At 43.9% G+C, this 22,833-nt stretch overlaps 1 protein-coding gene across 1 annotated transcript in view; it reads left to right on the top strand.

The window, feature by feature from the left end:
- STAB2 (stabilin 2) overlaps window positions 1-22,833 on the top strand; it is a 263,642-nt gene that overhangs the window by 3,298 nt on the left and 237,511 nt on the right. Inside the window, exons 2-3 of the mRNA XM_073620305.1 lie at window positions 11,496-11,629; window positions 22,324-22,439. Coding sequence (XP_073476406.1) covers window positions 11,496-11,629; window positions 22,324-22,439 — 250 coding nt within the window. The remainder of the gene's footprint in view (window positions 1-11,495; window positions 11,630-22,323; window positions 22,440-22,833) is intronic.

Here is a 22,833-nt window from a genome sequence, read left to right as displayed (position 1 = left end):
AAACCGTAAATCACCACACATGTAGCAATAGCCTTGGCAACCAATAACCCATTAATTTCTTATTACTTACACTAGATTCATAGGTATGGCGTTGTGCATTGTCTTGCAAATTTTATTATGGAATATATTCTGTATTCATGGAGTGGTATTGTGCAGTGCATGAGTGTAAAATATATTTTGATTGCCCAAATAATTCACAAATATTGTATGTTACTATCCTGAGCTTGAAATCAAATTGAAGAATTTATGTAAAAAAAAAAAAAAAGTAAATATAACATACCTAATATGTTGTGTCATGGAGGTTATCACAATTTATGGCTAGGGATCTCAGAGTGGGCTCTACAGTCAGTTTTAAGGGTCCCCTAAACATTAGACCCAACATTCAATCTATTAAGTTCTTTTAAAAAATGCAATACCGGCCTTTTTCCTGGAATGCAATTGCCCAAGTTTACTTTTTATTTCAACCCTTATGCCCTTGTTGGTGTTGTTTTAGTTGACGTTTTCAATGTCATGCTACAGCCAGCTAGGCAACCCCATTGGTATGTTATCCATCCAAGAGCATAAAACAATACAGTTTAGTTAAAAGAAACACTATATACATGTTTTTATGGAAACAACTCTAAATTAATATTCCATAATTTTAGAATATACATTTCTTTTATGTGTTATGTATAATACATTTCTGTACACTTAAGGAATTGCTATTAGTCTATAAGGTATATGTCATCATATGGTAGTGTTGCCCCTTCTGATTTGGCAACAGTGAAGATCTTTAAAGGAGAATTCCAGTCATGGCATATTTTTACATAGTTACAATGGTCCTGCTGGGACCACTGACTGTGTATACCATACCTAGCCAATGCCCCTGTAAGCTGGAAATCGCTAAAGTAGACATTACTACTACAGTGATCTCCACTTGCTTCTGGGTGCTGAGTGCTGGCCTGATGGCTTTGAATATAGGAGGTCGGCTATTCAGCATGGGCATCATTCACAGGATGCTTTGAATTTTCTGAATGAGTACAAAGCATTAATTCATTAGACGAAGTGGAGAGCATGACGTCACCAACCCACCTCTCCACTTTGTCCAATCAGATAATGCTTTGCATTCATTCAGAAGATGCAAAGTATTCTATGAATGCCCGTGCTGAGAAGCCAACCTCCTGTGCTTACAATGCATCAGGCCGGGTGCTCAGCATGGGACCCAAAGGCAAGTGGAGATCACTGGAGTAGCAGTGTCTGATTCAGTGGTTTCTAGCTTCCAGGGGCATCGGCCAGGTATGTCATATACATAGTTACATTGGTCCAAGCTAGATAGTATGTAAATAAAAACCATGCCTGGAATTCTTCTTTAAGCATCTGTAAAAAACATAGCATCTTCTTTTTGTATCAACATTATGTTAATCGATTTTATTCCACTAAATGAACATTCACAGCAAAGTGGCCCATTTTGGTGCGAAAATGCGTGCTCATATGATAACTTGCATTGCAATAAGGAAACACATTCATTGGAATAGACTGCCAATGCACCACAATGAACCTAAGGCTGGGTTCACATATATGAGAATTGGATGTGTTTTTTTACCCACATCCAATTCACATAACATGACCGGCTTTCACACATGTCCAGAGCAACTATGGTGTTGTTTTGAAAAGGGTCCGGTGCATTTTTGGGTCCAGTTAAGGTGCAAATTCAAGGAAAGTTTTTCACTTGAATCGCACCTGATCCAGTGAACAGAAACACACAGGACACCGGACTGCAAACCACACCACAGATATGTGAACCTAGCCTAAAACAGACAAGCACCTACATTCCTGATGCAGAGGTTTGCTGCAAGGAATGTATGTTGGAGATGTGTTGCCTTAATAGGTAGAGGTGCTCTTGAAAATTAATGACTGCAATGCACTAAAGTGTGCTTGGTGCGTTAGTAGGTTTTTTGCCTTCTCCAGCCTATTGTCAACAGGCCAATCCACAGCAGTACAGGGTTTATAAACAGTCTACCCACTGAAGTGAAGAGGGGAAATGGGGGAGCAGAAAAGGATAAGTGAATTTTTCCTAAAAAACTGAATACCAAGGCACAATAAAACATTAGACATTTTTTGCACAAACAGTATTTAATAGTAATGAGTATCATCTTTCATAGTTTCCACAAAAAAGCATGGTCAAAATACAAGAAGAAGGAGAGCACATCTTTCTCCCACATATTGGATAAAGAAAAAAAAACACATTTGGTTTCCATTTACATTTACTTTCTTCCAAGAGGGGTATTCTAATCCTGTGATCTCAGTTTGCATCCAACCACAAACCTACATATAACCCTGTTCTCCCTGTTACTGTTATAGTTATAGTAAGTTTATAGTATATAGTTTTAATTAAGATGCTCTGAATTATTTCAGTAAATGTGCCCATAGACAAAAGGATTGTCCAGTCTAACTAAAAACAACCCGGTCATTAGACAAGCCTGTGTCTGATATTCAGTTTCTGCAGGAATGTAGTGCTACACCCGTAGGAGCCCCTGGTTAAGATGGGTCCTTTGGGGGCATGGTCTGGACATGGCTGAATAGAGACGTGTGTTTGCTGAGCTCCCAACCGTCCCCTATCCACCCCAGCCTTTTTAGCTTGATCTTACACAATATGCACTCCTCTAAGAAGAAGAAGGCTAAGAAGAACATTAAATCCACAAAGCCCTCTCAATCAGCTCCATCCGTGAGTGAGATCCAGCGCTTTTTTCATATCACCCAGCTGAACTCCCCAGAGCTCATGATGACGGACACACGTGCTGCACCCTTGGTGAGTCCTATCTCCCACGACTCGCCTACTTCACCCGCAGTGTCCTCGGGCTCAGAGGCTTACCCCGACATCCCGCCAGCCTTCCTATCAGACCCACAGGGGTCGCCACCTTCTCCATCCCTGACTTATCATGCAGACACTGAGCTGCGGTCCCTCCTCCAGGCCCTGCCAACTAAGGCTGACATTGAGGCTCTCATAGGAAAGGTGAAAGCAGCTCACAGGCAGGAACTCCAGGTTGTAAAAAAGAGGTGCAGGCCCTCTCCACCAGACTCACAACGGGGGAAGCCTCGCTATCCACACTAGACCACCGGGTGTCTGCATTGGAGGCACTCTAGAGCACGCATACAGAAGCGGTGGTGAACCTGCAACTACACCTTGAAGATATTGAGGACCAGAGCTGCTGCAACAACCTACGGCTCCGGGGCTTGTGGGAGGCCACTGGAGCAGAAGACCAGGCCGACATGGCAACTGCTATTTTTAAGGACATAGCGGGCGTCAACCTACCAGACCGAGTGGAGCTGGACCGGATTCACAAGCCCTAGATCGAATGACCCTACTAGGCCCCAGGATGTGATCTGCTATCTACACTACTACACCCACAAAGAGAACATCATCCGAAAGGCCTGGGAAGCAGGAGACCTGGAATTCGATGGGGCCCCTGTTAAAATCCTCCCGGACCTCTCCAGGGCTACGCTGCAGCTCTGAGCCATGCTCCGACCACTCCTGGATCTAGCCAGGAGGATGGATCACACATACTGGTGGGGTTTCCCCCTCTCAGTTACATTCCACAAAGACCAGTGGTCTTTTACCCTCCGAACACCGGATTCCCTCCCGGCTGATTTTACCTTCCTGGGGGCTAATCCGATTACGGTCCCGAACTGGTTAGCTTTTCTTCCGAGACGTCCAGCCATCCGGGCCGCTCCACACTCGGAGGTACCTACCAGCCCAGACCGCAGAGGAGCCACCGCCGCTCATGACTACCATCCCCGGAGGAACCACGTGAGTCATAAACACATCCACACTCTGTACTTGCTACCCCCACTAAGAGCACTCCTGGCCAGCCTCACTAAGAACACATCTCATCCTGTTACTCCTTTGCTCCCCTAACACCCCTGAAACAGGACCTTGCCCTGGTTCACGCCTCAACTTCCCCTGCATGAACATAGTGCATTTGCCCCCCACGAAGCCCTCTCCTCCCTGAGAGATATTCCCTGCTGCTGACACCCATTCTGCAGCATTAAGCTACATGCCAACTGCCCCCATCCACATTAGAAGGATTCTGCAGCCTATTGAGATCAGCGGAAACCACATCCCACCCTCCCCTTGCCCCATATAACAATCCTGAAGGTCTTTGTGCCCTAATATTTTAACTGGGATATCGCCCCACTCACAGGAAAGCAGATGGGGTGGTGCCTCCTTCATTTGGAGTGTTGGCTTCCCAGAGCGCCCTGCGAAACCCCCGCCCACCGACGTGTTGACGGGGGTTTGGATGACCACATACAGTGTGAGAGGAGACTCCTTCTGCAAGATACTCATAATACCTATTATCCTCATTACGGCCTATTATGTATGTATACCAAATTACATTTACGGAGTCATACCGTTGATAAAATTGATGCCTTAATGTTTGCACACGCCGGGAGATTGCGGGTCAATACTTATGGCCACGCACTCACCCGGGGTGCCCTGTCTCCTGTGTGGTTATCTTCCCGGGGCCATGATCTATCTCAAGTACCCTGCGGACGCCCGTACATAGCTGGACGGCTCAGAGCAATGGAGGTTTGAACCTCACGGGACACACAGTCTACGATTGGATTATTTCTATCTTACATTGCTTTGTAAATATGTTAGCTTTTTTATCTTCCAACGTTGATAATAATCGTTACTCTTTTGGTTTTGCTGGGGTGGATGGGGTGGATGGGAGGGTTGGGTCCTCTTCTCTTGGGCTCTGACTAATCTCTCCCCCCCGTAGGCTAGCATATTCTCCCGGTTTTTTTCTGAGTTATATGCTGAAACAAGATTGTTACTTCCAAATTTAGTTACTTCAGGGTATTTTACCCTGACCTTAATAGTTCTCCTTTTTAACCCTTCACCTATCTGATTTTTCCCCCTCTCCCTACCCTCTCTCGTCCTTCCCCCTCCTTCCCCCTCTTCCCTTCAACCCTTCAACCCCCCTCCCTGACATGGTGATGGACAGCATTAGAGTGATGTTGCTGAACGCGAAGGGCATCAATATACCCGAGAAAAGACGCATGCTGTTTAATTTAGAATTGATTGATTTATTGATTTAAAGCGATACCATGCGGATGTGGCTTTCATACAGGAGACTCACTTTAAAAATGACAGACTTCCAATCCTTCAAAATAGATTCTTTCCTCCGATGTATCACTCCACTAATCCGACAAAGTCAAAAGGGGTCTCCATATTGTTGTTCAGTAAAGCTCCCTGGAAGTACCAGGATTCTATTAAGGACCCTGCAGGACGCTATGTTTTCCTCAAGGGACTTATAGGTGATATTCAGGTGACCCTGGCAACTATATACACCCCCAATGATCGCCAAGATGCCTTTCTTAATCATACCCTAGAAAAGCTTCTGGAATTTACAGAAGGACAGTTGATCCTTGGTGGGGACTTTAATGTCCCTGTGCTCCCCTCGGTAGACACTTCCTCTGGCTCTTCTTCAGTTCCCCCGTGCCCCCTGAAACAGATAGCTAACTCTATCAAACTGATTGATATTTGGAAGTTTCAGCAATCAGGAGAAGGCGACTACGTGTTCTACTCTGCCCCACACAAAATTTACACTAGGATAGACTACTTTTTGATCCCCCATGCTCAGCTTCACGCTGTGAGTGACCCATCAATCGGCCATATAACATGGTCTGATCACACTCCTATCTCCCTGACATATACACTTTCCAGAGCATCCTCCCCCAGGCATTGCTTTTGGCTCCTGAATGAGAGCCTCTTACAGGTACCAGAGGTATTAGCAGATGTATCCAAGGAATTACATTTTTATTTTCAAACGAATAATTACCATGACTGCGACCCAGATTCCCTGTGGGAAGCTCACAAAAAACAGTCCTTAGAGGTGTACTCATTAAGCACAGTTCACGAATCAAACGGGAACGTAATGAACAACTCTCTCAGCTCCTTAAATTGTCAACTGCCGAATCTCGCCACAAACACACTCCCTCTCTTACTTCGGAGATTGAACTTGAGCTGTTACGCATACAGATCACCGACCTATTACACTACAAGGCTAAGGCGGCATTACAATTTTGACGTAAAACAAACAATGAGTCTGGAGACAAATGCAGTAAACTGTTAGCAAAAATGGTCAGGGATCACAAGCTATCCACGTATATCCCCCAAATAATAACCTCTAGGGGCCAAAAGGTAGTACTACCCATGTAAATTACACAGGAATTTAGAGATTTCTATTCTACTCTTTACAAGCCACCTCATGCTGCTATAGAAGGCTATATAGCATCCTTCCAACTTCCTTCCCTTTCACCTGAAATGCGAGAAGAATTAGATTCCCCAATAACTTTAGAGGAGCTCCAGCAAGCCGTGGGAACAATGAAACCGGGAAAAGCCCCGGGCCCTGATGGCTCCACCATACAGCAGGGATATGAAATTAGCGCACCTCCAGCTGTTGCAGAACTACAATTCCCATGAGGCATAGCAAGACTGACAGCCACAAGCCTGACACCCAGAATCAGAGGCATGATGGGACTTGTAGTTTTGCAACAGCTGGAGGTCCACTAATTGCATATCCCTGCCATACAGTATTACAAAACACTCCTCCCGATATTAGGCCCACACATGATTAAACTCTTTAACGCGGTTGGATCTGACACGATCTTTCCTAGTAATCCACAAAGAAGGGAAAGACTCCACATCATGCGGTAGTTACAGACCCATATTGCTCCTAAATATAGACCTTAAGTTGTTTACCAAGATCTTGGCTACCCGGCTGGCCCAACATCTCCAGAAGCTGATTCACCTCAACCAGGTGGGCTTTATCCCATCCAGAGAAGCAAGAGACAACACAACAAAGTACTGAACCTCCTCCATGTAGCAAAATCTACAAACAGCCCATGTGTTTTCCTGAACACCGATGCCGAAAAGGAATTTGACCGAGTGAATTGGTCCTTCATGCTCTCAATGCTTTGGCATATTGACCTAGGTGAGACGATGCTCAGCTGGATAGCCAAGATCTATTCCAACCCGACAGCCCAAGTGAAGGCTGGAGTCCTCTCCGAATTCTTTCTTATTGGGAATGGAATGAGACAGGGATGCCCTCTATCTCCTCTTTTATTTGCTCTCTCTTTAGAACCATTTCTCTGTAAAATCAGATTGAACCCAGACATACAGGGCTTGTTAGTCAGCGGCACCCAACATAAGATATCAGCTTATGCAGATGACTTGCTCTTCTCGCTGACGAATCCAGCGCTATCGCTACCAAATCTTCTTCGAGAATTTTATCTCTATGGAACACTTTCAAACATAAACATTCATATTTCAAAATCCGAGGCAATGGGAGTAGCACTGCCCCCACATATCCTACCAACTCTGCATTCTAATTTCCGCTTCAAATGGACGAAGTCTAGATTTAAATATCTGGGTACATACATCCCATCCGACTTTTCCCGTATATATGAACACAACTACCCACTGTTACTAGCTAAGACCCGTATACTATTGGGCAAATGGCATAAAGGCCTACACTCCTGGTTTGGTAGATACAATCTCCTAAAAATGAGTATCTTACCAAAATACCTACATCTTTTACAAGCTCTACCTATTAGAATACCTCCCTCTTATTTCAAGCAGGTCCAAGCACTTTTTACCAGCTTCGTCTGGGATCATAAAAAACCTTGCATCCTCCGTACTCAATTGTCTCTCCAGAAACAATTTTTTGGTCTGGCATTACCTGACATTCGAAAGTACTACCAAGCAATTCACCTTGGCAGGGTCATCCATTGGTGGCGCCACTCTGTGTCCAAACTCTGGGTACAATTAGAACAAAATCAAACTGATATTCCCCTGAAGAGTGCACTATGGTGCTACGATTCCCTACCTCAGGAGCTAAAGTCTCACCCACTCATAGGAACTAGAGTTCCCAAGCCACTTTATTAGCTTCTCTTACGACAAAAGTTTCACCACTATCCCTGATCCTAGGACACCCCCAATTTCCACCAGGACTCCCACTCACGGAATTTAAAACACTACGAAACTCGAACTGTGAACACGTCTCTAAATTCATAGTTGCGGGGCAATGGCCTTACGTGTTGGAGTTAATGAATACCTCAGGCCCCTTTCAACTTCCATTTTGGAGTGCTGTGCAATTACAACATTTCCTGCACTCTATCCCCAACGCCCAGAACTTTACTCATCAGTTAACTCATTTCAAGGAATATTGCTCTGGAATCGACATACTACCCCAGGCCCTCTCCAAAACATACTCACTTCTGAACACCCCTTCAGAACAACCACACTTACCCTGTCTAGTAGGATGGGATACAGATCTACATCATACTTTCACAGCATCACAAAAATAAAATCTGCTCAGATTTTCGCTCAAATCATCCTTATGCACCAAAATACAAAAAACTAATTTCAAAATACTAACAAGTTGTTAGTAGTTGTTGGCGATGCCGAGGGGACAGAGGGACAATCTTACATATCTTTTGGGCCTGCCCTAAACTGATGGATTTCTGGATGGCTGTCTGTACAAACACTCAGAAATTCACAGAATACAAGATACCTAATGACCCAGCATCAAATATCCCCCCTAAAACCTATAAAAAGTCCATTATACGTCACTTGCTAAACGCTGCTAAATCCTGCATCCCTCTTCTCTGGAAACAACAATATCCGCCGACCACGGCGAAGTTGCTGAAGAGGGTGGAGGATATAAATAGGATGGAAGATTTAATCCTTACAGCCCAAAAAAAACATGAGAGATATACAAAGACCTGGAGTCTCTCGAACATGTTTATACTCTCGGATGAGGGGAAAGCCCTCTTCGGAACATAAGTTTCTCAATATAATCACATAGCTATATGTCTCTATTGACCCGAGCTATCGTTGTCCTGTTACCCATTTCCCTCTCCCCCTCCCCTCCCGCCTTCTCCCCCCCTCCTTTCTGGTCTCTCTCTCTCTCTCATTTAAGGAAAAGTGGAAATGAAGAATGGGCAGCCCTGTCTTCTTATTTAGTAACTATACCTTAGTTACTGTTAATGTATGAGGTACTAATGTGCAAGCTAACAAATTTTACATGACGTTTTTCAAGGTACATAGTAATCATTTCTTGTACATCCTGATTTATTGTGATCTGCTGATACGTGATTATGGCCTCATTTGTTTGTACGTTATTGCTGTAACATCTGTGTTTTACCCTTTCTTGGAGTTCAATAAAAATTATATTTGAAAAAAAAGATGGGTCCTTTGTTCTTTGCCTTGACCTCCATAAGAACGTCAGGCCGTCAGTCCCTCTGACACACTAGACTGAGTGTACAAAGCATGCAATACCGCAGATATTCACTAAAAGTAATATCTGGTAACCAGTAATAATACCAGGTCAAAAAAAAAAAAAAAACAGGCACTGAAATAGTGGGTAAAGGCAAACTTAATATATTATGACCCAATATGGTAAGTAAAGAGATAAGCATGGAAATGGATTAACAAAGGCAATAACATATTATCATAAAGAGTGATTAATAAAAAGGACTTGGCTTAAGATGACATGTGGTGTCCAGATCAGCATAAACAGTAGCAAGGTCATCTAAAGTGCAGTAATAAAGCTTGATTTATTGAGTTCAGGAGACTATACTGCCAACGTGCATTGATGGGGACTATGCTAGACCAAGACCAACTGGATGTACACTATCCATAAAAATGAAAGAGGGGGGGAAGCAATCAAAGGGCACTTAAAGGATGTTTTTTTGCTGGAGGGGCAGTCCTTTATGTTGCTCTTCTGTTGGCCATCATTGGAGCCCTTTAGGAAGTAGTGGTGCACTTAACAACAGTTTTAGTACCAGCATGCGTTATAGTTGCAGTAAAGATGCAGTCAAGGTGTAATAGTTCTCAGTCTCAGGCTTGCACCCCTGGTGGCAGGTGATGACTCAGATAGAGGTGCTCTGCTCTCTCTCTCTCTCCTCAGCGCCAAGAAGAACAACTTTCCCAGGCAGTTTAACAAAAATCCTCTCTCCACACCTCCTACTGCACAGTGTACACTGGGATCTGTAGTCCAAAGAGTCTATGGGTCCCATTATATGGCTGCCATCTCAAACTGCAACTCCCAGGTTTCTGAACGCTGCATAGAAGTCTATGGGCTGGCTTGGCTTTAGCTCTCTCCCTGCTGACCAGAACACAATGGTGCAGCATAACATTAGTATCTTAGTAGAAAGTGAAAGTAAAAAAAATTATAAAGGGGGAAATATGTCTTTCTCCAAGTTTTTGTACTCCAACACCTGGCTACAGGTATATGGTTGATTGGATATGTTTAATACACCTTTTCCAGTGACTATAGCTCCCCTACAGGTAAGCTGGTGCCAGAGATGCCTATTCTTCCTTTTCCATCTTTCTCTCACGCAAGCTTACATTTCCAAAATTATCTTAGCTGAGCATAGCAGTTAATGGAGTGTTTTAAAGCTGAGTTCAACATATGGATTTTATTACACAGTTAAATAAGTCGAGCTTGGATCAGTGTAAGTATGAATTTGCCATATCTGTGGGACCGCTGTGGAAGTGGAGAATCACTGTAGTGGTGGGCGCTGATATAGTGAGTGCCGCTGTCTTCTGGGCCCTTGGCACAGGTGGCATTTACATAGCGCCTTTCATTCTTTTAAATAAATAAATGGTGTTCTCTGATTGGACGAGGTGGATATTGTGATGTTACCATCCTACCTCTCCACCTCATCCACCCAGAGAATGCCTTGCATTCATTGAGAAAAATGCAAGGTATTCTGTGTAAGGGGCAAGTGACTTATAAGTGAATCAGCTCTGTGAATGTCCCCCCCCCCCATCCGCCCTTCCCTGCCAAGCAAGCAAGAAAAGCAAGAAAGACACTGACATCATGTCCAACCCAATCAGAGAACTCTTTGCATTAATTGAGAAAATACATAGTGTGTTCTCTTAAAGGCAGCCGTGCACAGCACAGGACTCAGAAGACAGCAGTGGTCAATGTAGTAGTGGCGACTACTGCATATATTCTTCCCTTCCACAGCAGTCCCACAGATATGGCATATGCATATTTACATTGGTCAAACCTAGACCAATGTCCTTATGCAATAAAATCCATACTTGGAGTTAAGCGTTAAAGGCAAAAAAAGAAAAGAAATATCTATCACTTGTGTTTATCACATCTATCACTACCAACTATCCTAGTGAGAAGTAAATATCTCCTGACATGAATAATTATCTATAACGCTGAACTTTTATACTGGAGTAAACACTATGAGGTCTTTTGTTAAAGCAGTGGTTGTCACATTCCTCAATCTTCCTCTGGTGGAGAATCAGTCACTGCCAATTAAAGCACATGAACCTGGAAGATTCACCTGCAGAGAATGTTTGCTGAATGTCTGATTTTTTTTTACACTTGCTTCTTTTCACTTTAGAAATATGCCCATGTATTCATTAATTAGAAAATACAAAGCGTGCTCTGTATACATGCATAATATTTTCTTTTTTCTCGTTCCAGGTAAAAAACAGGTGTGATGAAAAGAACCTTCTAACAACAAAGACAGAGTGTATGTCATGTACCCTAAATGCTGCTGTAAACTGTTCTGAAGGCTATTTGAAAGCCAGCCATGGGAGTGGACAAAGAGACTGTCGGTAGGTTCTTTTATCTACAGTATGTGGATCATTATTGATTATTGATAACTATCCGTCATCAGACATTTCTCTGAATACAATGAACTGCTGAAATCTGTAATATGTTTAATTTCATATTGCTCGTTTGGCTTCTTTGGTATTTAAAGCTGAATTCCAAGCAAGCAGCTAAATACATAACTGAAATAAATAAATAGAGGAAAACTGTTTACCTGCCAAATGACTTGTACTTCTGTTCTTGTGATCCAGACATTCCTATCAGGCAGCACAGCCAGGTCCTGGATCTTTTTTTACAGATTAATCTGCAGTTGAGCAATACACCCTGGTTCAGGTGGGGCCTGGAGTATTGGACACTGCAAAATGCAATGACTATGTGCAGAGTGCAGGAATCTTTGTCAGCTATTTTGTTTTCATCTTTAGTACTCAAGAGACTTTGGTAAAGCCTGATCTGAATGGTTGCTTTGTATTACCAAACGTTATGTATTAATTAAAGTACATCTGTCTTAAGATAAATATTCAGTCTGTGATTGCTGGCCACCTTCTGAAAGTGCTAGTTGCCTGGTCGTGTCTGTCTTCAGTGCCTATGAGTCACAGATCCAAAACTAAATGAAATTCTAAAAAAAAAATTCTTATCTCTGTGCTTTACATAGTTGGTAAGATTGAATAAAGACACCAGTCCATGCAGTGCAACCTGTGTGTGTGTTCATGTAAGAAATAAAATAAAAAATCATATCCCATCTCCCTGTATAAGATGCCCATCTAAGAGTTTTTTTAAACTATCAATACTTCCAGATGACACCACCGATTGTGGCAGTGAGTTCCACATCCTTACTGCCCTAACAGTTAAAAAACCCCTACGTAGTTTAAGGTTAAACCGCTTCTCCTCCAATTTCATTGAATGGCCCGTGTCTTCTTATACTCCCTGAGACTGAATAGTTTATTCCCTAGGCTAGAATCACCATTGAGGTATTTGTAAATCGCTATCATATCTACTCTCAAGCGTCTCTTCTCTAGGGAGAATATGTGTAATGTTTGTAGTCGTTCCTCATAATTGAGGTCCTCCAGTCCCCTTATTAACTTTGTTGCCCTTCTCTGGACTCTCTCCAGCTCCAGCACATCCTTCCTGAGGCCTGTTGACCAGAACTGGATGGAGATCCAGATTTGGCCAAAACAGAGTTTTAAAAAGTGTCAGGATTATAGTTTTATGTCTGGAGTAAATACCCTTTTTTATGCATGCTAGGTCTGCTAGCTTTCCTTGCTGCAGCTTGGCATTTCATACCATTGCTGAGTGTCATCTACCAGGACCTCCAGATCTTTTATTTTTTTTTTATTTAGTGACATGTGACATACACAATGAAAAGACAACTTCACAGAATAAGTTGTCAATACAAAATAACATATAAACCATCAGTATCTGGGTGCATCCTACCAGTGATAGGGTCGCACAAGGTAATTTCCAGAGGATAAAGCCAGGGCCGTCTTTAATTCTGATTGGGCCCTGGGCAAACATTTTCTTGCCCCCTCCCCCCCTCCATTCTGAGACATACAAAAAATAGCAGGTAGACTCAAAATCAGTTTACTGCAGCAAATCACAGAGGTTACAGCCTATCCTTAGTGCTCACTGGCTTGTTGCTAGGGGTTACAACACATAATTTTGGCTTGCCGATTGGTTGCTAGAGGTTAATGCACATTATTAACACTCACTGATTGGTTGCTAGGGGTTACAGCACATCATTACCACTTACTGATTGGTTGCTAGAGATTAAAACAGATCACTACTGTTCGCTGATTGGTTGCTAGAGGTTAATGCACATCATTACCTCTCACTGAGCAGTGGAGCAATCCCAAATAATTGAGCAAGTAAAGGGGCACATTAATACACATACTACAGGAGAGTGTCAGAGAGTGCAGACATACTACAGGAGAGGTTCAGAGACTGCGGACACACTGCGTGAGAGGTTCAGAGACTGCGGACATACTGCAGGAGAAATCAGAGACTGCGGACATACTGCAGGAGATTACCAGAGACTGCGGACATACTGCAGGAGATTACCAGAGACTGCGGACATACTGCAGGAGATTACCAGAGTTTGCGGATATACTACAGGAGACAATCAGAGACTGCGGACATACTGCAGGAGATTACCAGAGTCTGCGGATATACTACAGGAGACAATCAGAGACTGCGGACATACTGCAGGAGATTACCAGAGACTGCGGACATACTGCAAGAGATTACCAGAGACTGCGGACATACTGCAGGAGATTACCAGAGACTGCAGACATACTGTAGGAGACAATCAGAGACTGTGGACATACTGCAGGAGATTACTAGAGACTGGGGACATACTGCAGGAGATTACCAGAGACTGCGGATATACTGCAGGAGACAATCAGAGACTGCGGACATACTGCAGGAGACAATCAGAGACTGCAGACATACTGCAGATGATTACCAGAGACTGCGGAGATACTGCAGGAGATTACTAGAGACTGCAGACATACTACAGGAGACAATCAGAGATTGTGGACATACTGCAGGAGATTACCAGAGACTGCGGACATACTGCAGGAGACAATCAGAGACTGCGGACATACTGCAGGAGACAATCAGAGACTGCGGACATACTGCAGGAGACAATCAGAGACTGCAGACATACTGCAGATGATTACCAGAGACTGCGGAGATACTGCAGGAGATTACTAGAGACTGCAGACATACTACAGGAGACAATCAGAGACTGTGGACATACTGCAGGAGATTACCAGAGACTGCGGACATACTGCAGGAGATTACCAGAGACTGCGGACATACTGCAGGAGACAGAGACTGCGGAAATACTGCAGGATATTACCAGAGACTGCGGACATACTACAGGAGACAATCAGAGACTGCAGACATACTGCAGGAGATTACCAGAGACTGAGGACATACTGCAGGAGATTACCAGAGACTGCGGACATACTACAGGAGACAATCAGAGTCTGCGGACATACTGCAGGAGATTACCAGAGACTGCGGACATACTGCAGGAGACAATCAGAGACTGCAGACATACTGCAGGAGATTACCAGAGACTGCGGACATACTGCAGGAGATTACTAGAGACTGCGGACATACTACAGGAGACAATCAGAGACTGTGGACATACTGCTGGAGATTACCAGAGACTGCGGACATACTGCAGGAGACAATCAGAGACTGCGGACATACTGCAGGAGATTACCAGAGACTGCGGACATACTGCAGGAGACAATCAGAGACTGGGGACATACTGCAGGAGACAATCAGAGACTGCAGACATACTGCAGGAGATTACCAGAGACTGCGGAGATACTGCAGGAGACAATCAGAGACTGCGAACATACTGCAGGAGATCACCAGAGACTGCGCATATACTGCAGTCTCTAGTAATCTCCTGCAGTATGTCCGCAGTCTCTGGTAATCTCCTGCAGTATTTCCGCAGTAGTAGTTGTAGTGAGAGCAGAGAGTGAAAGCCCCGCCCACGAACCTCTGAATGCATGTAGTGAGTTTTGCTGGCCAGATATGTCCTTACACCCATAAAATGCCTGACTGCTTAAACCCCGAGCTGTGTTATTCAACTGTAAAGCTGTGTGTTGCTGAAAGTTCTCTGACCATCACCTGTATAATGTCTGCAGTCTCTGATTGTCTCCTGTAGTATGTCCGCAGTCTCTGGTAATCTCCTGCAGTATGTCCGCAGTCTCTGATTGTCTCCTGTAGTATGTCCGCAGGCTCTGGTCATCTCCTGCAATATGTCCACAGTCTCTGGTAATCTCCTGCAGTATGTCTGCAGTCTCTGGTAATCTCCTGTAGTATGTCCGCAGTCTCTGATTGTCTCCTGCAGTATGTCCGCAGTCTCTGATTGTCTCCTGCAGTATGTCCGCAGTCTCTGATTATCACCTGCAGTATGTCCGCAGTCTCTGGTAGTGAGACCGTTTCAGTCATCTTTATATTAGTGTATAGTTAGAGTAGGAACAGTTCAGATAGCGTGAGTGTAGTGACGTTTGAACACTGTCTATTTGATTGTGATACTGCCAGTTTAACGCCATTTACTTCTGTGTGCGTTACTGCCAGTTTAACGCCATTTACTTCTGTGTGCGTTACTGCAAGTTTAACGCCATATAGTTTTGTGTGCGTTACTGCCAGTTTAACGCCATATAGTTTTGTGCGTTACTGCCAGTTTAACGCCATGTAGTTTTGTGCGTTACTGCAAGTTTAACGCCATTTACTTCTGTGTGTGTTACTGCACGTTTAATGCCATATAGTTCTGTGCATCACTATACGCTAGGTGCATTATATTGCAGTATATTATAGTGTATCCATGGAGTGTGTCTGTGTAGTGTGAGTACTCAAATTAAAGTGCACCAAACCCCACTTTACACTGAATAAAGTGCATCTACGTACATATTTCCACTTCTTCTTTACATTTGCTTATAAGCACCACCCCCTCCCTCCCAATAATGTCTGGGATGACAACAAGGTGAGGCAGATGTTCCCTTGGCATTGTAAGGGGGCCAGCAACAAATGTGTCCACAGGCAAAGGTGGACGTGGTGGTTCGTCCTCAGGCAGGGCATCATTTACTCTGTTTAGCAACCTTCCCCGTGCTATCCAGCCACAGCATGCAGAGGAGGTGGTGGACTGGCTTACTAAACCTTCCTCATCCTCCTCATCCTCTGTCACGCAAGCAGAGACAAATGTGGATAAACCTGCCTCCTTGTCCACATCTATTCCTGCCATAGCCCCAACATCAGCCATGGAGGAGTCAGCTGAGTTATTTGACCACAGCGTCAGCCACTTGCTCCTTGATGATGCCCAGCCATTACTGGATTCAGATGTTGGTTCTGAGGTTGAGGATGACAGGAACATGGGCCTAGAGAGAGGGGAGAACACTGGTAGACAAATTGGCATTCATGTTCACCCAGCTGCAGCATATTGCCAAGTTGTCGATGATGATGATGATGATGACAGGGCTGATGGCATAGCACAGACTGTCCCAAGTTCTAGCAGCACATCTGCCAGCAGCACACCACCAGCTGTAGACTGTAGCCGGCAAATTTCTCTACCCCATCTGCTGAAGCGGAAAAAAAAAATACAGTCCCTGCCACCCACATGCCCAGCGTCTAAATGCAAGCTGGTCAAAGCTGTTGGCTCTCCAACCTCTGCTTTTCAGCCTGGTGGATTCTGCCCCCTTCTGTGAATTCACACAATGTGCTGTACAACAATGGCAGGTTCCCAGTCGCTACTACTTTTCACATAAGGTATTCCATCTCTCTACCATCACGTGGAAGGGAATGTTCTGGCATCGTTGGGCAAGGCAGCCACCATAGAATTCACCTTACTGCTGACACATGGTCCAGCAAGCATGGGCAGGGACGATATATTTCATTCACAGCACACTGGGTAACGCTGCTTGCAACTCAAAAGGATGCGGACAGGGCTCGGTGCTGCAGCTTGTTGTGCCCCCACGTCTCCATACAGCTGGTGGTGATGATGCCAGACCTGTGAGCTCTACCCCCTCCTCCTCTGCCATCTCCATGCCCTCCTCTGCAGAATTGTCCTATGAACATCAGGTACCCCCTAAGCGTTCAAAGGGCTATTCCATGAGTCGGGCTAAAAAGGTGCCATGCAGTGCTTCAGCTGGTATTTACGGGACAAGAACCACACCAGAGAAGAGATTCTTGCAGCTCTGCAGGGACAGGCTCAGAGGTGGTTCACACCATGCCAGCTGGAGCCAGGAATGATGGTGTGAGATAATGGCTCAAACTTCCTGTCTGCCCGTAGACATGTCCTCAATTTGGTGGTGCAGTGTTTGCTAAATACGTACCTAGGGTTGCAAAATGTGCTAAAGCTGGCCAGAAGAGTCTGTAGCCATTTCAGGCGGTCATACACAGCCAGTGCTCAGTTGGCTGAAATTTCGCAGGAATTCTACCTGCCCATAAACCACTTGATTTGTGACATGCCCACCAGGTGGAACTCAACTTTGGCAATGCTGCAGCGGCTATACATGCAGCAGAGGGCCATCAACGAGTACCTGTAAGTACAGAGTACCGAGTACCGAGTAAGCCACGACGACAGGCTCAGGCCGCCTCTGCTTTTTTTCCCCACACCAATGGCTGATCATTAAAAATGTGTGCACTGTATTGTCACCATATGAGGAGGCCACAAGGATGGTGAGCCGTGACAGTGCATGCATCAGTGACACAATCCCTGTTGTGTTCCTGCTGGAGCAGATTCTGGGTGGCATTATGGACAGGGTAATGGCGGCAGAGCAGCAGGAGGAAGAGGAGGACTTCCTTTCCTCTCAAGGCCCACTTTATCCAGACACCATCATTCCTATGTCACAGAACACACAGGAGGAGAGAGGGGAGGAGGATGAGGAGGAGGATTATGGCACTTTTATAGGCTTCAAAGAAGAGGAAGACATGCGTCAATCTGTAAGTGATGGCTTTCCAACCCCAGGACCCTTGGGAGTAGTACGTGGTTGGGAGGAGGAAGTTCCAGATGCTGTCATCCTGAGTGACCCTTAGGAGTTTGCTTCTCAAGCCTCAGCAAATTCGAGGAGCATGGGCAACCTCATGCTTCAAAGCCTGCGAAAGGACCCAAGAATACCTGGCATAATGGAGAAGGATGATTACTGGTTGGCAACCCACCTTGACCACCATTATAAGGGGAAGGTCTCAGAACTCATCCCGTCCCCACAGAGAGTGCGGAAGATAAAATCTCTTTAGGACACGTTAAAGAGGATTTTATTGAACGTTTTTCCTGACTCCAGTAGGTTACAGTGTCATGGAAAACGTAGTTTTGAGTCTTCTGTTGGTCAAGAGAGGAGCGTTAGAGAAGGCGTCCGCCTAAGTGAGGCATTTCAGAAATTTTTTAGTCTTCGCACCCCAGGGCTGTCAGCTACCACATCCCATCAGCAATGGTGGACGATTACCTCTGGGCCAAAACAGAGATGGAGAGCTTTCCAGCTGAAGATCCACTGACTTACTGGGTCATGAGAATAGACCACTGGCCAGAACTTGCCCAGTATGCTATTGAGTTGTTGGGCTGCCCTGCATCCAGCGTGCCTTCAGAATGGGCATTCAGTGCTGTAGGAGGTTTCGTTACTGATCATAGAACGCGTCTGTCCACAGACTCCGTGGATCGTTTGACTTTTATAAAAATGAATCATTCCTGGATTACCAGCTATGAAGCCCCTGATGCCAATGTCACTGATTAAGTATTTTTGGGATGTGGAATCTCTGCAGGACTTCCAGGCTGCCTAGCTTTGAGGGTGTTCAATCATTTCATCTGGAAGAATGTTTTGGGTATAGGTTTCATGGTCACAATTAATATTCAAAGACCATTTTTTGAGCACCTGTTTGACAGGTGCATATCATTGCAATTTTTTTTTGCCTTCATCAAGAGCACCTCTATAGGATTATGGTGGGAACGCGCCCCCGACACACAAAGAGTAATTTTTCTGCACATGTTTGACAGGTGCATATCATTGCATTTTTTTACAGCAGGGCAAATTCTTTCTTTCATCAAGAGTACCTCTATAGGGTTACGGTGGGAAGGCGCCACCGACACCCAAAGACCAATTTTTCTGCACCTGTTTGACAGGTGAATATCATTGCAATTTTTTACAGCAAGGCCAATTCTTGCTTTCATAATGAAAAGTTTAAATAAAACTTTTCCCTTTTTATTACTTACCTTGTTTCAGTGACAGTGAAGTCATCACTGGGTCTCTGTGCTCCATCATTCAGTGCAGGCAGATCAAGGCAGATGGGAGTGGCCCATTGCCCTGCCTCAAAATGATATAAGTCAGCAAATACTGTAGCTGTTGATTTTTAAGAAACAGACACTTACCAGTTCAGGAGTTCAGTGCGGTCTTCATCCAGGCCATTTTATTTTTCTGGTCTTCGGATCCCCGGCACCACCATCTTCGCCATGGAAGCCGGCTGTGACATTCTTCTGCCTCAAAGCTGGCTCCCTACCGCACATAAGTGAGATTGTGCTGTGCTATCAGATTGGTCCTGCAGCCTCCATGGGGAAAAAAGGGCCATGTCTACGTAATTCTTGCCTAGGCCAGAATTGTGGAAGTGGATACGGGTACCTATCAGAAAAAAGGTGCTTGCAGATTAGCAGTACTTTCACTTTTAAGTGAAGGCCTTCTTTAAAGCGGTAATAAAGCCCGCTTTGTGATTTTTACCTACAGGTAAGCCTTTAATAAGGCTTACCTGTAGGTAAAATGAATATCTCCTAAAATGTGCACCGTTAAGGAGATATTTACTCTGGATGCAGCCAGTGACATCACCTGCGAACCCAGAAGAAAGGCCGGGGGAAGATGTCAGCCCTCTCAGCAGTGACAGCGTGCCGCTGGAAGGCTTAGTTCCAAGGTAAGTATTTCATAATGTGTTAGAATGCAATGCATACTAGCACATTATGCTATTGCCCTACAGGTGTTTTTTTATTTATTTTTTATTTTTTTTTAACCAGTGGTTTATTACCACTTTAAGAGCCCTCAGCCCTGATGCAAGCAGTGGCCTAGCTCTTGAGGGGGTTATGGAAATATTAAAATTACTTGGAGGATGGATGTGAGTTTAGAAGAGTGGGCGTTCCTAGGCAGACTGCACACAGGCTGCCCTAGATAACACCCTCATGTGACACTATGGACAGACATGCTAAGTGTTATTGCCTTGAAAAACAAGCAGGAATAACTGGTACTGGAAATTTGAAGGTCTAAATCTAAAGCCCAAATCAACTTTAAAAATGAACCAAGCAGTAACCTACCTCCCGCTTCCCCCACAAGGGTTAAATAGTTGTTTATTCTAGGGGGATTGGAATAAAATTGATACATGCCTTATTCCTGCTTACCACAGCAGCCAATGCTCCTGGTTTGTGGGTGGGAGCATGGCATCCTCAATGTAAAACTGCTTGCCCTGCATTGTACTAAACAAGCATTTAACCCCTGCAGTACAGAGTGGGGTGACCTACTGCTTGGGTGATTTTAACAGCAACCTGAAACTGTGCTGCACATTTTTATATTAGTGCATCCTTACTTCTCATGGATTGCTATGCACCCTATTATTCAATATATTACCTGCTATATTCTCCCTGTTAAAACAAAACTGTCAGTTTATTGTCAGGCTAGAAGGCTTCCACATAAGCTCTAAGACAAAAAAGTGGAAAGGGTTAAAAGGTAACCCAAGGAAACAATCAAGGGAGATCAACCACGGTATATTTAATTAATTAATAGAAGCTTTATTAGTGAAGTACAAAAAATCCAATTATTCTAATCCAGGTGGAACAATCCTTCCCTGGTTAGGTGGTGTTCATGCAATTTGCAAAAAATTCATGAATAATTTAATAAAAAACACACTGTAATAAGACAATATTGTCACAATATAAAAAATGCTAATTCATGGACCCCACTAGGTCAAGAGCCAAGTGCTATACACTTTGTAATTGATGATTTCTTTGCTGTAGTGATGTCAACCTAACTGTTATCTATATGAGACCGTATACAGAGTTAATAAACACCTATACTACTGGCATTGATCCAATACAAACTGGAATGACTTATCTCTTTTGCTTGGTGTTTATATTGTTCCCCTCGATCCAGTTCTCTACCTGACCGACTTATGTACTCACATACATTGTTTAGATCACTCAAATCAATATCTTCTTTGTCATGATCAAAATACTGGATATGTATCCGAATGACCAGTTTATAACCAGCTAACTGGATGTCAATTATCTTCAATCAAGATACAACTTCATGATAAATACGGGTCAATTATTGGAAATATATTAGCAGAACTTTGCAGCAATTTGACAGCTGGAGATATTTTCTGTTCCATCAACCTAGGGTGTCATTCCCCGGGGAAATTCTCTCTTTTTAGAGTCCATTTATTCCTCCTAGACTTTGGTATTTCGTCTTGATCTAGTGGGTTTCATGAATTAGCATTTTTTTTATATTGTGACAATATTGTCTTATTACAGTGTGTTTTTTATTAAATTATTCATAATTTTTTGCAAATTACATGAACACCACCTAACCAGGGAAAGGTTGTTCCGCCTGGATTAGAATAATTGGATTTTTTTGTACTTCACCAATAAAGCTTCTATTAATTGATTAAATATACCATAGTTGATCTCCCTTGATTGTTTTCTTGGGTTACCTTTTAACCCTTTCCACTTTTTTGTCCTAGGTCATTTGCTTTCTAGGAGATATACCACCCTAAGGGCGAATCGGTGGGTTTTTGTTACCTTCATGGTTCACTAACCATTAATGTAGGATTCCTTTTTTGTTTTTTATATTTTGTTCTATTCCACATAAGTTCTCCTGTCTCCTGACTCAGCTCACTGCTGATAAAAAAGAAAAACACTCTCCCCATGCTGCTGAAGGAGGGTTAGGGCTTTTTCACACTGGCAGGGGGTGGTGGTAAAAACAGGCAGCTGAGCCACAGGAATTCCAAGTTTACAGCCTCACTCGGACTGCAGAAGCACCACCTGTCAAACTCACACATTAACAGCAATGCGGTCGCACCGCAACCGATTTAGATTATTACAAATGCTATTTTGTGACTGCTTTTTCTTTAACTATGCATCTATGTAAATATGTATGCGTAAATTGACGGCGCTATATAAGTAACTGAAATAAATAAATAAAATGGTTACTTCTTTTAGGTATTTTCTGGAAATACGTTCATACAGTCTCTCACTTCCTGGATGTCGACATCTGTGTACAAAAGTAGAAGCCCAACCAAAGTGTTGTCCTGGGTACTGGGGGCCTGACTGTATGGGTAAGTATTCAACAGCTATTCATACTACTTAAATAGAGACTTATCATGGGTGATGTATCATTAGAGCTAAAAGTGAAACTGTTTGTGTTGTCCACAGTAACCAGTCAGATTATACCTTCCATGTGCCTATGACCCTATGAAACAGAGAAACTGATTCTATGTTGGTATCACACATATTTGAACAGCATAATTACACACTGATAGGACAAAGCAAAAAACGTATAAATAAAGTCCAAATAAGTATGCTGAATGTTCTGATCCACAAGGGAAAAAAACGTAAGACGTGCAATGGACCACAGACGCTCCAGAACTTTTCAGGTGCAGACACGCCACCCCCACATGTGTCCCCATTCACCAAATGGCGATGACCCCCAGCTTTGCAGTCTGGGGGTCA

Source organism: Aquarana catesbeiana, linkage group LG03 (assembly GCF_042186555.1).
Source record: "Aquarana catesbeiana isolate 2022-GZ linkage group LG03, ASM4218655v1, whole genome shotgun sequence".
Taxonomy (NCBI): domain Eukaryota; kingdom Metazoa; phylum Chordata; class Amphibia; order Anura; family Ranidae; genus Aquarana; species Aquarana catesbeiana.
Note: the sequence above shows the minus strand (reverse complement) of the source record. Positions and strands in the feature narration are given on the sequence as shown.